Source organism: Erpetoichthys calabaricus, chromosome 13 (assembly GCF_900747795.2).
Source record: "Erpetoichthys calabaricus chromosome 13, fErpCal1.3, whole genome shotgun sequence".
In the NCBI taxonomy this organism is placed as follows: Eukaryota; Metazoa; Chordata; class Cladistia; order Polypteriformes; family Polypteridae; genus Erpetoichthys; species Erpetoichthys calabaricus.
This window is the reverse complement of record NC_041406.2, coordinates 19,594,232-19,609,134: the sequence shown is the minus strand read 5'-3', so window position 1 is coordinate 19,609,134 and position 14,903 is coordinate 19,594,232. Positions and strand designations below refer to the sequence as shown.

General features: G+C 34.2%; 1 protein-coding gene across 1 annotated transcript in view; it reads right to left on the bottom strand.

The window, feature by feature from the left end:
* Positions 1 to 3,197: 3,197 nt before the first annotated feature.
* The window catches only part of LOC114664018 (lysophosphatidylcholine acyltransferase 1-like), a 175,351-nt gene continuing 163,645 nt past the window's right edge, over positions 3,198 to 14,903 (bottom strand). Inside the window, exons 13-14 of the mRNA XM_028817990.2 lie at positions 11,204 to 11,345; positions 3,198 to 6,263 (exon numbers count right to left, since the gene is read on the bottom strand). Coding sequence (XP_028673823.1) covers positions 6,076 to 6,263; positions 11,204 to 11,345 — 330 coding nt within the window. The 3' untranslated portion in view covers positions 3,198 to 6,075. The remainder of the gene's footprint in view (positions 6,264 to 11,203; positions 11,346 to 14,903) is intronic.

The following is a 14,903-nucleotide window of genomic DNA, read 5'->3' as shown; positions in this document are numbered from 1 at the left end:
AGAAACATGCAAGTGAATATACATGTATGCTGTGATGTTTTATGCTATAGTGCTCTTACTATATATATTTTAATCCTCTCCAAGCTGTGAACTTGCAAACTATCATCATATTTAAAGGGAACAGTCAAATAACCCATATTGACAAAGGTAATGCTTTACCTGGCAGCTGTGTTATAAAGTTTTTAACTTGGGGATCCATTTCTATTGACAAGAAAAGCAGGATCCTGCACAAGTGAATAAGTGACCCACAAATTGTAATGAATTGGGTTGATTAAAATATTTTATGGGTTTTTGTGTATTTAAAGGTACGTTCTTACACTTTTTCCTGTTCTGAAGGTAAGGAATCTAATTTTGAGATCTGTATTGAATCATCACTTCTTTATGAAAGTTTGTTTTTTGTTTCTCTAGTTGTTAGGTCCTTTTCCTTGAAAGTTGTGACCTCCTTGATTATGAGGTGACAGGTTAAAAGGTCATCATTTTGAGAACTTCCTCATAAAGTTTGCAGGTACAGAACACATTTTGTTGAACATATTTATTCTCAAAATCTAATTACTGCAGTGATTTGCTGGTGTTCACCTTTCACTTAAAAGATTTTTGACTTTGATTTACCCTCTCATTTTTATTCTCAATTTCAAGGTTTCAACCTCTTTTTTTGCCTTCTTACTATGTGTTATTTTCTGATCTTGCTCAAAAATATTTGCTGGTGTCTCTAGCAAAACACAAATGTACTGCTATGTGGACCTATTGATGCCACAACTGTGCATCTACAAAGGACTGAAATGAATGCCACCAAAAAGTTGTATAACAGTGTACCTTTCTGTTCCACCCAAAATTAAAGATTTTCAGATTAAGGCTTCATCACATTTATCCCTCAAAAAAATATCTCGGGACAAAGAAGAGATGTAGCAGTTTTAGAGAAACAGTCTGAATTATTAGCATGTGAATGTTGCTAATGTCCTTGTCTGCTGATGCGCTATTGTTTGCAGAATGACTGAACTTGTGGTTCAGTATGAGTTTTAGTGTGCCTAGCAATGGACTGGAATCCTGCCTGGGGCCTGTTTTTTTTCCTACTTTGCATGTGTTGCTGCTGCCGCTTTGAGCATATTATGTATAATGCATTTACATATTCAGAAAAGGGCCCATATACTGTACTTGATCTTTATACTGCCTAGTTGACATTTCTTTAATAATATTTCATACTCCATTCTGTTTGAACTTATATGACCAATATGGAAACTGGTGTGCAGTAAATAATGCTCTTCAATTAACTTCCACAACAGGAGCCAATGTCACTGCTGCCCAACGCTTCAAAATGCATCTGTCTGACTGGTTGGGATTTTAATACAAACCTCAACCATCGTATTTATTAAATACTTGCCATTCATCTTACTTAAGTGAAACCAGGTGTCGTAATTACCTGTTTATTTCCTTAACTACTTTTATATAGTTATTAAATTGCACAAAACCCTAAAGTAATTAAACCCAGTTCTTGCTGACCACCCATGTTTGAATGGCAGATAGTGTGAAAGAAATTAGGGAAAAGAAAAAAATGTAACAAAGTAATCTCAAGAAAACACATCCATTTCCACAACAAATGAACCAACCACACAAGTTTCTAGATAGGTGTGATAACGTCAGAAAAACAAAAACATTAATGTGCTCAAAGTAATAAATCGGTTGAGATAGAAAGCCTTGCGGCACAGTGGTACTGCAGGACAAAGTTTAGGAAAACAAATTGTACATTAATATAAAACTGCCAGATGTACATTAAAAGAACAGTCACCAAGTTTATCAGATATAAACTAACAGGAAAAGAAAGTTAATCATTTCCATTTGTGCAATGTCTATTAAAATGATGTCAGTATTTTCAATTGAAGCTCCAACTGACAACGTCAACAAAAAAAGATAAAACAAAATAAAAAAACAAAAAACAATCAACACCTTACTAGGAAAAAAACAAAGCAGCAGCCAACTTTCAGAATGCCTATATTAGTGCAGAGGCGGAAGCCCATAATTCACAGTGTAATTCTTTTTCTTTCTTATTTTTTATTTTACTCTTAACCATAATTTTCAATATAGTTAAGAAAAGATACTATGTAATAAAAGTACACCATCAGAAACAAATCATTCACAGAACTGGTATAATTTTCCAGCTAACAAGTTTGGTTTTTTTTCTTTACATAAAAGTATTAATTTTCAATTTTTGATTTGTTAAAGTTGCATTTTTCAAATATTGGTTGGTCTTCTGTAGGCAGTATTAATTCTTCTGCTTTGCATTATAAAGAAAAACGTTATTAAATCTAACAGAAATTACTGAATTATTATTATTGCATCAAACTATTCCAATAGTGGGTACTACAACATAGCCTATTCAATTTTTTTGGGGGAAAAAAAAAAACACAGCAACTATGACGGAATCATTTAAATTAGCAGGACAGACCCATCTAAAGTCAATCAAAGTTGCTTTAATTAAATGTAAAATGTGATTTCTTGCTATTTTTACTTTGGGTTCAGACATGCAGTATCATTTGTTCTGTGACTACATTTCAAAGAACAATTTTTTATGAAGTGGAATCTGATAATTTAAAAATGTTTAACTGGCAATCGCATTTGTTCATTTTTTAGGAACTAAATCATTCTACATGAGACTGTGATAAACTGGCAGAAGCATGGTAAAGTTAAACTAAAATATGTTTACATCTCAAGTCACTAGGTTTATCATATCACAGAAGAATAATTAACAAATAGGTGAGAGGGATTATATTGCATTAAATCTCTACATTTGGTCCAAGAAATTTGAGCAGTAAACCTTCAAAATAATCTCCCTTTCATGGTATGTTAGTTTCCCAATGTTTTGCCATTTTTAGAAATGTTAGAAATTTTTTTAACTGTTAATTGAATTCCACATTTCACATCATGAACGGCTTACTACAGTTCATCAAGCACTGTATTGCTCAATTGTATTTTGGAATTAAGAAAAGGTCATACAAGACCAAATCAGGTGCATAGGCTTTGTTTGATATTAGAGAAATTTTGTTTTAAAGCAGAGAATGGACTTTGCAGGAGCACTCAAATGATGCAGAGACCAAACACCTTTTCCAATCATTGAAGGAAACTCTGTCTTGGTATTCTCCCTAAATCAAACAAGAAACATTTTGTAAAACATACGGCCGACTGTGTGACCATTTTTGCAACGAATTAGGCTGTGAATGTCAAAAACACATAATTTTTGATGAAAACAGTCTTCCCTTTTTTGAAAACGCCGAGATTGGTGACTTCTACTGGAACAATTTTGTCTCAGGGAAGGTGGAAACATCAGTCCTCGTTTTGCACATCTGCTTGCTATGACATTCTACCTCAAAAGTACCTATAAAAATCTTTGAGCTTTTTGATCATAGTTTATATGTTATGTAGACAGTAGTAGCGAAAAGCCTGAAAAAATCTAATATAAAAGAAAGCTCTGCACTCTAGAAATGCTGGAATGTGAAAGTATCTGAAACGCACCTGCTGGTTGTATAGTGCAGCAGAAATGGAAATGGAGAACCTTTAGTACTACTTAAGTAATTTATTTAGAAACCTGTTCTTTTATGATATGAGGATGAAGAAACTGGAATTAACAAATGTGCACAATAAGAGGAGTAGATGAAATAATACTTCATAAACTAAAGCTATTTATATATCTGTATATATAAACAGAAAACGAGAGAGCTAGCAGCTCTCAGTATATACAGCTCTGCTGTTACAAATAATTTACTGAGAGAAAACCTGATTTTTAAGTTTATCATCATCAAAATGGTGCTAAAATGTTATGTATCACTGTTTTATTTGCACAATGTGCGTTACCAGGAATACAGAGAAACTGCAAAGTGAGATAAGAAATTGCTCAAAGAACATCGATGAATAGATGAAATTACACACTCTTAAGACACATAGTATATGACATCATCTGATCACTCTGTATTCATATTATAAATGAATCTACATTCACTAATTTTGATAATTTCGAAATCTTTTTTTCAAATTATCTTTAATTATTCTTAGCTACAATACATAATTCTTTTAACCCATACTTGGCATGATTAACCTGCACTGCTGTGTTATGGGTCTGTAATGCCCAGATTTGATTAACACAAAGACAAATGCTCTCTCTACCATCTATGGGAGTGCCAAAACATCCATGTGTTTATGTTCATTTTTCACATGATTAAATTCCTGAAACTGTGAACTTGACTTTCAATGTGATCTAAATCTGTGCTGCTGCATAGTTTAAAAATATAGTTTTAAAAGCCTTAGAACAGTTTCTGTAACTACTGTACATTGTTAGTTTGCTATGAGATAGCATTAAAGCAGCCACCTGCTAAGACTGACAGAATTGAAAATACAGGTGGTAATTTAACTTACACTTTTAATTTAGAAAGATAAATAAACCAACTTTTTGAGGTGAACACCTCAGGCATGGCTACTAATAAATAAATAAAATAAACACCTGACTGCAGACTATTATGCAGAGTATATCTGCAAGATTCACACACACACACATATACTGTGTGTGTTTTTTGGGCCCCTTTAATAAAATGTACCATTCACTAAGCCATCCCATTTCATAATTTTGAGAAAGGCTCTAGTAAATGGTCTAGACTTTGTTTTAAGTGGATACGGGGTGCAGGACTCAAATAAATAACCTACTATTTTAAATTCTTATGTGATTTTTGGTGTAATTAAAACCAGGTTCACATTTTATAAATTTTTTTTTCTTGGATTATTTGGTTGTCTTTTTGTTGCATACTCATTACACCAAGAGCAAAGAAAAGAACATTTCACATAGTGCTTTTTATAAATTAAACCTATCAGGCAAGAAAAGAAGCAACCAATAGCTGGCACACTATACTTTGGAAAACGGGGACTGTGTGCACATCTGAAAAACAACTAAGTGTAAGGCAAAAGGAATGGAGAAACAAACATTTACTAACAGATGTCATGCTGTCAGGACATCTTCATACCTCACACTCTGCGAGTTGTTTTTTTAAATCTCATCATAAAGTAGCTCACATACTTGCATACACTACAAGCGTCACCCAACGAGAAATCTACCAGGCAATGCAGAAAAATAAAACCTACTAAATTCTTACATATACGCTGCCAGCACATTTTGCCTGGCTCTGGGAAAAATAATTCAGTTATACAACCCATAAAAGAGATATTTTTGGTCCACTTCCAGTAGGTTTTAGCCAAAAAGCTGATACTTCCTGGAAAAGCTGGTACATGCACATATACATATGCAAAAACATGTTTGGGCATTACGACAAATGCTTATTTGTCCCTCTTGACTCTTTGTGCCCTTTTGATTACTTATTATCAATGAATTCTTTCACTTCATCCTATACCCTGAGCTTCATTTTAAACTGGCTCATTTTGATTACCCACAAATCATCTTTACCAGATTGCATGCTATGGGTATCTGACATTCTGTGGTTAACTGCTCAGTTCTATATTAACAGTAATAACAACCACCATGTGCTCAGTTTGCCATGTGTGCTAAAAGGCCATCCAGTCAGATGCTTCTCTTAACAGCCTAAAACTGTTATATGCAAACACTCTTTCCCATTTTTTCAACTTAAAAATTTTACTTAGTCCAAAATTATAAAAGTCACTAAAAGAATACAACACTGTCACTAACAAGGTACACTAAACACAACAAGGTTTATCACTTACTTTCCATCAGATTTTTTAATAAACATGCAAATTGGTATGTTACACCATTCAGGAAAAAAAATCAGATTAAAAAAAAAATAACAAGTGCTTGGCTTTACTTCACATAACCCTTTATGAGAGAAGACAAAATTAACTTTCAAAAAAGTACGCGAGGGTAAAAAAATAATTTTCCAAGCATGGGGAAAAAGAAAATTTTGGAAAAGTGGAGAAAAATTAAAGAGGAAGGGAAGTAACTTTTTCACAGAATAAATTCAGTCCCATTAATGTCTGACTAACCCATTAGCACACCCTTGACCACAACTATATTCTCTCACCAGGAGAGATGACAATGCATTTTTTTTCTTTCAAATCTTCCTTAATTATTCAGTTGAATTTCTTCATTAGAGGGCCCGTTTCTTCTTCATCTTGATCTTCAGGGCTGAAGTCTGTACAAAACCCATTAGCAACTGAAGCTGATGGAGTCTCTGCACAACTTTCAAAGCCTGCCTGGTCTGGATAGATGTACTCCTCTGCAAAGCCAGGATGGTGCTCTGCAAAGCTGTTGAAATCATCTGCAAAGTGTGAACACGAGAGAAATGTAAAAATTACCAACATGATCTCCAGATGGCAAAGGCAAAGCAAGCATCATATCCATTAGTGTCCTACAGAACATACCACTGGATTCAATAATCAGGCATGTAAATGAAGAATAATGTCAGTAAATATTAATTACTGTCTATACATAGTAATGATGATGATGGGAAAAGAATTAAAAAAAAACTGGCCTGGAGGTCATGAAATCTTCCCTATATTTTCAATATTACTCTTAATAGTGTAAAATCTATGCTCCATGACCCTTCGTAATGTCTGGCACAAAGACACATTTTTCCATGATTTCCCCTCTGCTCCACAGTTTAAAATTACAAATCAAACAATTCAGACATGATTAAAGTGCACACTGCAGACTTTCATTTAAGGGCATCTGCGTGTAGAAATTAAATCATCATCATGTTTGGGACAATTGGCATAACATACACAAAAATACACAAAGCAGATGTCTGTTAACAACATGAACACCACCACCATTTATTTATATAGCACATTTTCATACAAATTATGTAGCTCAAAGGGCTTTACAAGATTAAGAAAGAAAAAAGGAAAATATAAAAATAAGATTAGACAATACTAAGTAACAAAGAATAAAGTAAGGTCCAGTGGCCAGGAGGACAGAAAAAACAAAAGAAAAAAGTAAAATCTGCAGGGGTTAATAGAATTTAAAGCAAATTCTGTTGATATTTTTACTCCCAATCTTATTCATATGAAATATTTTTTCCGCAATACAAAGTCATAGTGCCAAAACTTCTCTGTAGTATGCATAAAATGAGAAACCAGAAATATTTTATTTTTACAAATTACACTTTTATTTGAAATATTAAAAGAAGATAAAGTATTCAGGAAAACTGGATCTGCTGTGAAACATACTGATCAGAAATGTTTCAGGATTGTATTAGGAGTGGTTTATCTGTTCATGAGTTAGAACATTAACAGAAGTCTGACAAGCCATTCAACCCTACGAAGCTCATCAATGTTAATTGTGTAATTATTTGAAAATAACATCAAGTTGAGTTTTGAAAGTCCCTAAAGTCCCACTGTCTACCATTCTACTTGGTAATTTATTCCATGTAACAAAAAAACTTCTTAACTTTTGTGAGAATTCTGACAAATTATATATCTGTATCCTCTTGTTGCTGATGAAGAACATCATTTAAAGTAACAACAAGGATCCATCATATTAATTCTTTTTTATAACAAAAAATATCATTCATGTCACCACTTATATGTTGTTAGCTTAAACCATGGTTTCTTAAACAATAGGCTGAGGGTTGCCACTCGAGTCCCGAGTTATAGTTGTTATTTAATGGCAATTGGTCGTGGCTTGTTTGCAAAGGGGGTTGTGGTGGGTTGATTAAGCAATTGGCATTGCTCTAACAATCATGCACAATACTCCAACAGGGGCCAAACCCACTGCTTCACCACCATGATCCTCCATGATTCTGCAAAGGGGATTCTCTGACAATTGTCCATGATCCTCCAAGGCGGTATCGCACTGACAATCATATGGGCATTCAACAAGGAATTTGTCACAAAATTACTAAAAAGGAAAGATTGTAATTTCGGCTCAAACTGATAAGCTTGAACTCATTCCATCTTTCTTAATAACACATACCTCACGGTCCAGAAATCAGCCTTTGTTGCTTCTCTCGGGACTTATAATATGGACACCAATAATTCACACAAGTACACAAAATGAGGCTTCACTAGTGCATTATAAATCTTAGCTATAATATTTTTTGACTTATACTTCACAACTCATGCTATAAACCTAACATCCTATTAGACTTCTTAATCTGGATGAGAACACACCATTAACTACACCTGACTCAACTATCCATCTATTAAAATGAGCAGTGGTCCAAGCACTGAATTCTGGGGAACACCACTTTTATCATCATCTAATTCTGAAAAAGTTAATCTCACCATAATTCTATGTTTCCAGTGTTTAAGCCAAATTTGCACACAACTGCACAATGCGTCTTGAATTTGGTTTAACAACTAACCTTTCAAGTGGCATCTTTACAAAGGTTTTCTAACAATTCAGATAAATAACAATCATATGCACCTCTTTGGTTATATGCTTTTGTTGTTTTTTCATAGAATTTCAGGGCATTAGTGTACCATGATCTTCCCTGGTCTGAACCCATGCTTTTTATAAATACAGTATACCTGTGCTACTTGATCTTTTCCATAATAATTATTTTCCATTAATTACTTTGTATTATTCTTGTTGGCCTGTAGTTACTTAAACCAGACCAATCACCTTTTTTTATAAAATGGGTTATTTGCTAGCTTCTAATCCTTAGAAATTCCCACATGTGCAGTGATTTTTGAAAAATAAGCAGCAATTGTTTATGAGCTATACATACCACAGACACAACTGCACTGAAACAAATTGACATTCTACTGGAAAATGTCAAATCATGCTGTGCATCTCTAAAATATGTAAATCAATAGAAAACCTGAAGTAAAAAATTAAAACCTATTTAAATACTTGCCCTTGTACTACACATGGGAAAAGTTGAAAAATAAAAACTGATTAAAGTGTGACCAAACACTGATAAACACTGATCATTTTTATACTTCATATTTTGCTTTGAATGTAGTAAAACTTATATACTTACAGTCATGAAAAAGTTTGGGAACCCCTCTCAGCCTGCATAATAATTGACTCTACATTCAACAAAAAAGATAACAGTGGTATGTCTTTCATTTCCTAGGAACATCAGAGTACTGGGATGTTTTCAGAACAAAGATTTTTAGTGAAGCAGTATTTAGTTGTATGAAATTAAATCAAATGTGAAAAACTGGCTGTGCAAAGGGTCCCCTTGTAATTTTGCTGATTGAATGCATGTAACTGCTCAATGCTGATTACTTGCAACACCAAATTGGTTGGATGAGCTCGTTAAGCCTTGAACTTCATAGACATGTGTGTCCAATCATGAGATATAAAGGCATTTAAGGTGGTCAATTGCAAGTTGTGCTTCCCTTTGACTCTCCTCTGAAGAGTGACAGCATGGGATCCTCAAAGGAACTCTCAAAAGATCTGAAAATAAAGATTGTTCAGTCTCATGGTTTACAGGAAGGCTACAAAAAGCTATCTCAGAGGTTTAAATTGTCAGTTTCGATTGTAAGGAATGCAATCAGGAAATGGAAGGCCACAGGCACAGTTACTGTTAAACCTGGCAGGCCAAGAAAAATACAGGACCGGCATATGCACAGGATTGTGAGAATGGTTACAGACAACCCACAGATCACCTCCACAGACCTGCAAGAACATCTTGCTGCAGATGGTGTATCTGGTGTATCTGTACATCGTTCTACAATTCAGCACAATTTGCACAAAGAACATCTGTATGGCAGGGTGATGAGAAAGAAGCCCTTTCTGCACTCACGCCACAAACAGAGTCGCTTGTTGTATGCAACTGCTCATTTAGACAAGCCAGATTCATTTTGAAACAAAGTGCTTTGGACTGATGATACATAAATTGAGTTATTTGGTCATAACAAAAAGCACTTTGAATGGTGGAAAAAGAACACCGCATTCCAAGAAAAACACCTGCTACCTACTGTCAAATTTGGTGGAGGCTCCGTCATGCTGTGGGGCTGTGTGGCTAGTTCAGGGACTGGGGCCCTTGTTAAAGTCGAGGGTCAGATGAATTCAACCCAATATCAACAAATTCTTCAGGATAATGTCCAAGCATCAGTCACAAAGTTGAAGTTACGCAGGGGTTGGATATTCCAGCAAGATAATGATCCAAAACACAGTTCAAAATCTACAAAGGCATTCATACAGAGGGAGAAGTACAATGTTCTGGAATGGCTGTTACAGTCCCCTGACTTGAATATCATTGAAAATCTATGGAATGATTTGAAGCAGGCTGTCCATGCTTGGCAGCCATCAAATTAAAATGAACTGGAGAGATTTTATATGGAAGAACGGTCAAAAATACCTCCATCCAGAATCCAGACACTCATCAAAGGCTATAGGAGGCGTCTAGAGGCTGTTAGCTTTGCAAAAGGAGGCTCAACTAAGTATTGATGTAATATCTCTGTTGGGGTACCCAAATTTATGCACCTGTCTAATTTTGTTATGATGCATATTGCATATTTTCTATTAATCCAATAAACTTAATGTCACTGCTGAAATACTACTGTTCCCATAAGGCATGTCATATATTAAAAGGAAGTTATTACTTTGAAAGCTTAGCCAATGATAAACAAAAATCCAAAGAATTAAGAGGGGTTCCCAAATTTTTTCATATGACTGTATGTGTTTTGGACTCATTAGAAAGCTATATTTGTGTGGCACAGTGGTTAAGGACTTGGACCTCAATCCCCGAGGCTGTAGGTTCCAAGTCCCACTATTAATACAGTGTGACCATGAACAAATCACTTCACGTGCCTGTGCTCAAATTGGTAAGGCAAAAGAAATGTGACCAAATGTGTCTCAAATGTTTGAAGTCACTTTGGATTGAAGGTGTTGGCCAAATAAGAAATAACATTGCATATCCACAGATTTCAAATAAAAATTGAGCTAAATTAGTTTTCATAATCTTTACAAGCCACTGTAGTAGCAAAATCCCATTCAGTAGTGACTGGCACTTATTTCCACCAACCAGTATTATTTTTTTGCATTTATATCTGCATTTTTGCACACATGAATTAGTTGTTGTTTCTCATAATTATTTTAATTTTCTCCGGCTTGTAATTTTTTTTCTTATCAAAACTCAGGCAGTCCAAACTAGCAAAGTAGTCATAAATGGCAATAGGAGATGTTATGTCCAAACTCTGGTTTAATTGCTAATTATTACAATAGACAAAAAATTGAAAACATGTCACAAACCCCACATTGAGATATGACATGTATGTTGAAGTCTGTATCCACAAAACTTACCAAATGTAATTTTTCCTTTCTCCTCAACATCAATAGCCCTAAACAGATCTGTTACATTCAGTTCTGATACCCCCAAGGCTGTCTTAAGAATGCAGGCTAAACTTGCTTCTGAAATGGTTTTGTCTTCTGGTGATTCATACATCTTTAAAAAAAAACAAAAAAAAAAAACAGAAAAACATTATAGAGATTTGTTTTTACATTGCAAGGATGTTTTAATCAGGGTTATACAGTATATCTATATAATTTTCCTTCAAAATCAAACAGCAATATCTGATTTTACTTCATATGAAATACATAAATTTTAGAAATATACTTATAAAAACGCAAATCAGAAACTAATCATTACATCTGTTATAATATGAGGAATAAAAGATCAGCAACATACTAAAAAACAATCAAATCTATCAGACATCAATGCCACATCACTCTCATGAATCCTTTAAAGCTGAAAAAAACTCATTCTTAGCATTCTCTGATGGCCATGGCCATCACATGAAATAATAATTAATAAAAAATAATATTTGACAATACCTGAATGATTTTAAAGGTTACAATATCAAAGGTGAAAATATTTGAACATTTCAGCTTTAGGTATATAAATTGACAGAGATGAAACAACCCCTAATTTCACAGAAAAGAAATCATAACATCATACATCATGCTGTGTATATGCATTAGCCTTGTGTTCTTTCATATTCATTAATACTAGTCTACTGCTATACTATCACCCGGTAACTTAAACTTTTCTCTAAAATAAAAAACATTATACAAGTAAGGGCAAGTTGGAAGAGAATGTCTACTTCAAGCTTCACTATTAAAAAAAATTACTTTCAAAATGTGATACTGTAGGTCTACACAACCCTTCTTTGGAAAAAGGAGATTCAATGGAAACATAAAATGGTGGATTTTGGTTGATTGTTATAAAATATGCAGATAATACAGAAGGAAGCTTTTTTTCCAAATGCACATCTGACTTTACTAGTTTTATTAGGGCCAAGCTGATTGATAAATCGAGATCTGGATTAATAAGAATAATATCTCCCCCTGGCTGCAATGCTTTGAACTATAAAAACACGATGAAGGGAAATGCTCAATTTTAAGTCCCAGAAGAAATCAAAAGGCTGATTAGTATAGTGTGAAGTACAGCACTTATCAGATATGAACATTAATCAGTATAAATAAGCACCTAAAATGTAAATTTTGAAGGCCTTCTGGAAATTGCTATAACAATAATCTGTTGAATGAATGTAATCATGTTACAAGATATATATTAGGCTTCAAGGCAACACCTTTGTCTCAGTTAACTAAAGCAGCAATAAAGAAAATAATTTGAGTATAAACAATGCAAGAGGTACAGCATATTCATCTTTGGGTATATAGTGAATAACTAGATTACTTTTTCATTTTGGCTGTAAATCCTAATCTGTCAACTGCCTCTGGCTTTGGGATACTCTCTGACGGGACATACAGTTGTCATCTGTGCTGAAAACACTATCTAGAAGAGGAGCTGATTGCAGAGATGCATATGTACCATTTGGCTAACAATTACTCTTAAAAAGAATGATTTGTGGCTCTTCACTGGGGTGGTCCATGTAGCCATATAGATAGATAGATAGATAGATACTTTATTAATCCCAATGGGAAATTCACATAATCATCATAAGAGGAAAAATAAGTTGAATAATAGTGATAATTACTGCAATCTACAGAAAATATTGCTTTATATACATACAAAGCATCTTTCAATTACAATAGAATGCAAGAGAATGCACAAAAAATCAAAAGGATCGATCCACTACGGCTGTATTTGTTGAGCAATTAAATAAAAACAAATGCACATATGAACAACTTTTAATACAAAAGTAATGTGATATTCATATACTTGCGTGTATATATATATATATATACTTTTATTTTTAGCAGTATTTAGGCTAAACAGTTATTAAGATGAATGCACTGTGGTGAAACATATCTGTAAAATGCCATTACTACATCTTCTCTGCTGCAAGCTAGCTAGCCATCATGACTATGCATGACATACTACATTTGCTATTTGTCCTTGACTTGTCTGGCAGCATGTGTCTCTGACTTGAACTTCTGTCATCTAGCTCTGACTGTATATGCATGTGGGCTTAAGTAGAGACCTACCTTTTCATAAAACTCAACTGAGTTATTTGCAATACCCAGGACAAAGGGTTGAGGAATACATTTTACATTAAATTTGATGCATAAATCATAAAACTTTGTTTTTAAATTACACATCACTACTTTGGTTAGGTTCTAAAAGTGTTACAGCCCATGAGAAAGAACACATCAGGCTGGAAGCTGTGACTGAAGTATGGAGAAGTGTGCATAGCAAAACAACATACAATTGACAAGGCTCACAAAATCATTAACTGGTCTTCCTTAGGTTTTATCAGAAATGAACTGAAATTTAAAAGCACTGCTAATGCAAACAAAAATATAATGTATATTTGATTTTCCATATTTTATTATTTCAACTTTGGTGTCCTTTACTTTTGAGGTTAGTACGATTATAAAAACCTCAGAATGATAAAATAACAAAATACTGACAAAACAATAAAAAAAAAAATTTTGACTGGATGATAAATAAGTAGATCAATCCTATAAGTTGTTTATATATTTTAAAGGAAAAGACAGACATAAACTAGAGCATCTAGTTGCAATATCCTCATGTTATCTTCACCTAACATTAAGGTGACTAAAGCTTATTTACTGAACTTGTGCCTAAGAATTTACCATGAGGCAAAAACTGGAAGAGATTGCCATCTAGTGGCAACTATTTCTCTTCCCTCCAATCTATCTAGATCATTCAACATCTATACTGACATTAGAAAATGTCAGCTGAGAAATGAATTCATATCCATACTGGACTGTTTTGACTTGGTGCAACATGTTGATTTTCCTACTCATTCTGGTGGTCATTTATTGGACCTGATCTGCACATCTGGCTTATGTGTCAGCAACACTTACAGCAGTGATTTGGGGCACTCTGATCATAAAGCAGTACTTTTCCCTGTCTCATTACCTCTCCCTCCTTTTACCTGTAAACATTACATTTCTTTCAGAAACCTTAAAAATATATGTTCTTCTATTCTTGCTAGTTCCATTTCTGATCTTTTACTGTCTACACTTATTCCATCAACACTAGATAACCTTGTTGACCACTGTAACACATCCCTTCTTTCAGCACTAGATAAAACAGCTCCTTTAAAGCATAAGGAGGTTTCCTTTAAGTGCACAGCTCCATGGTACAATTCAGACTTACAGTCTATGAAAGCAGTTGGAGGAAACCTTGAGATATTGGCACGTAAGACTGGCCTCACTGTGCATATCCAGGCTTTTTCTGACCATCAAAGGGGTTACAGGGATGCACTAACTGCACCCAAGAACTCATATTATGGCAGAGTATTACAACGTGGCCATGATAACCCAAGGTTTTTGTTCTCTGTAGTTGTTAAACTACATCAACCTGAGTCTGGCCTAATTACCTCCTCTACCAAAGTCTGAAAAAGTCCTCCAATTTTTCTGCAATACAATTATAGATCTAAATAATTTAACTAACATAAATCCATCATCCATTTATATCTTTCCCTGTCTTCTCACTCCATCCAGCTCTTTTTCTAAATTTTTACCAGTCACATAGTTAATGACCTGCTTTGTAAGATGAGGCCGACTA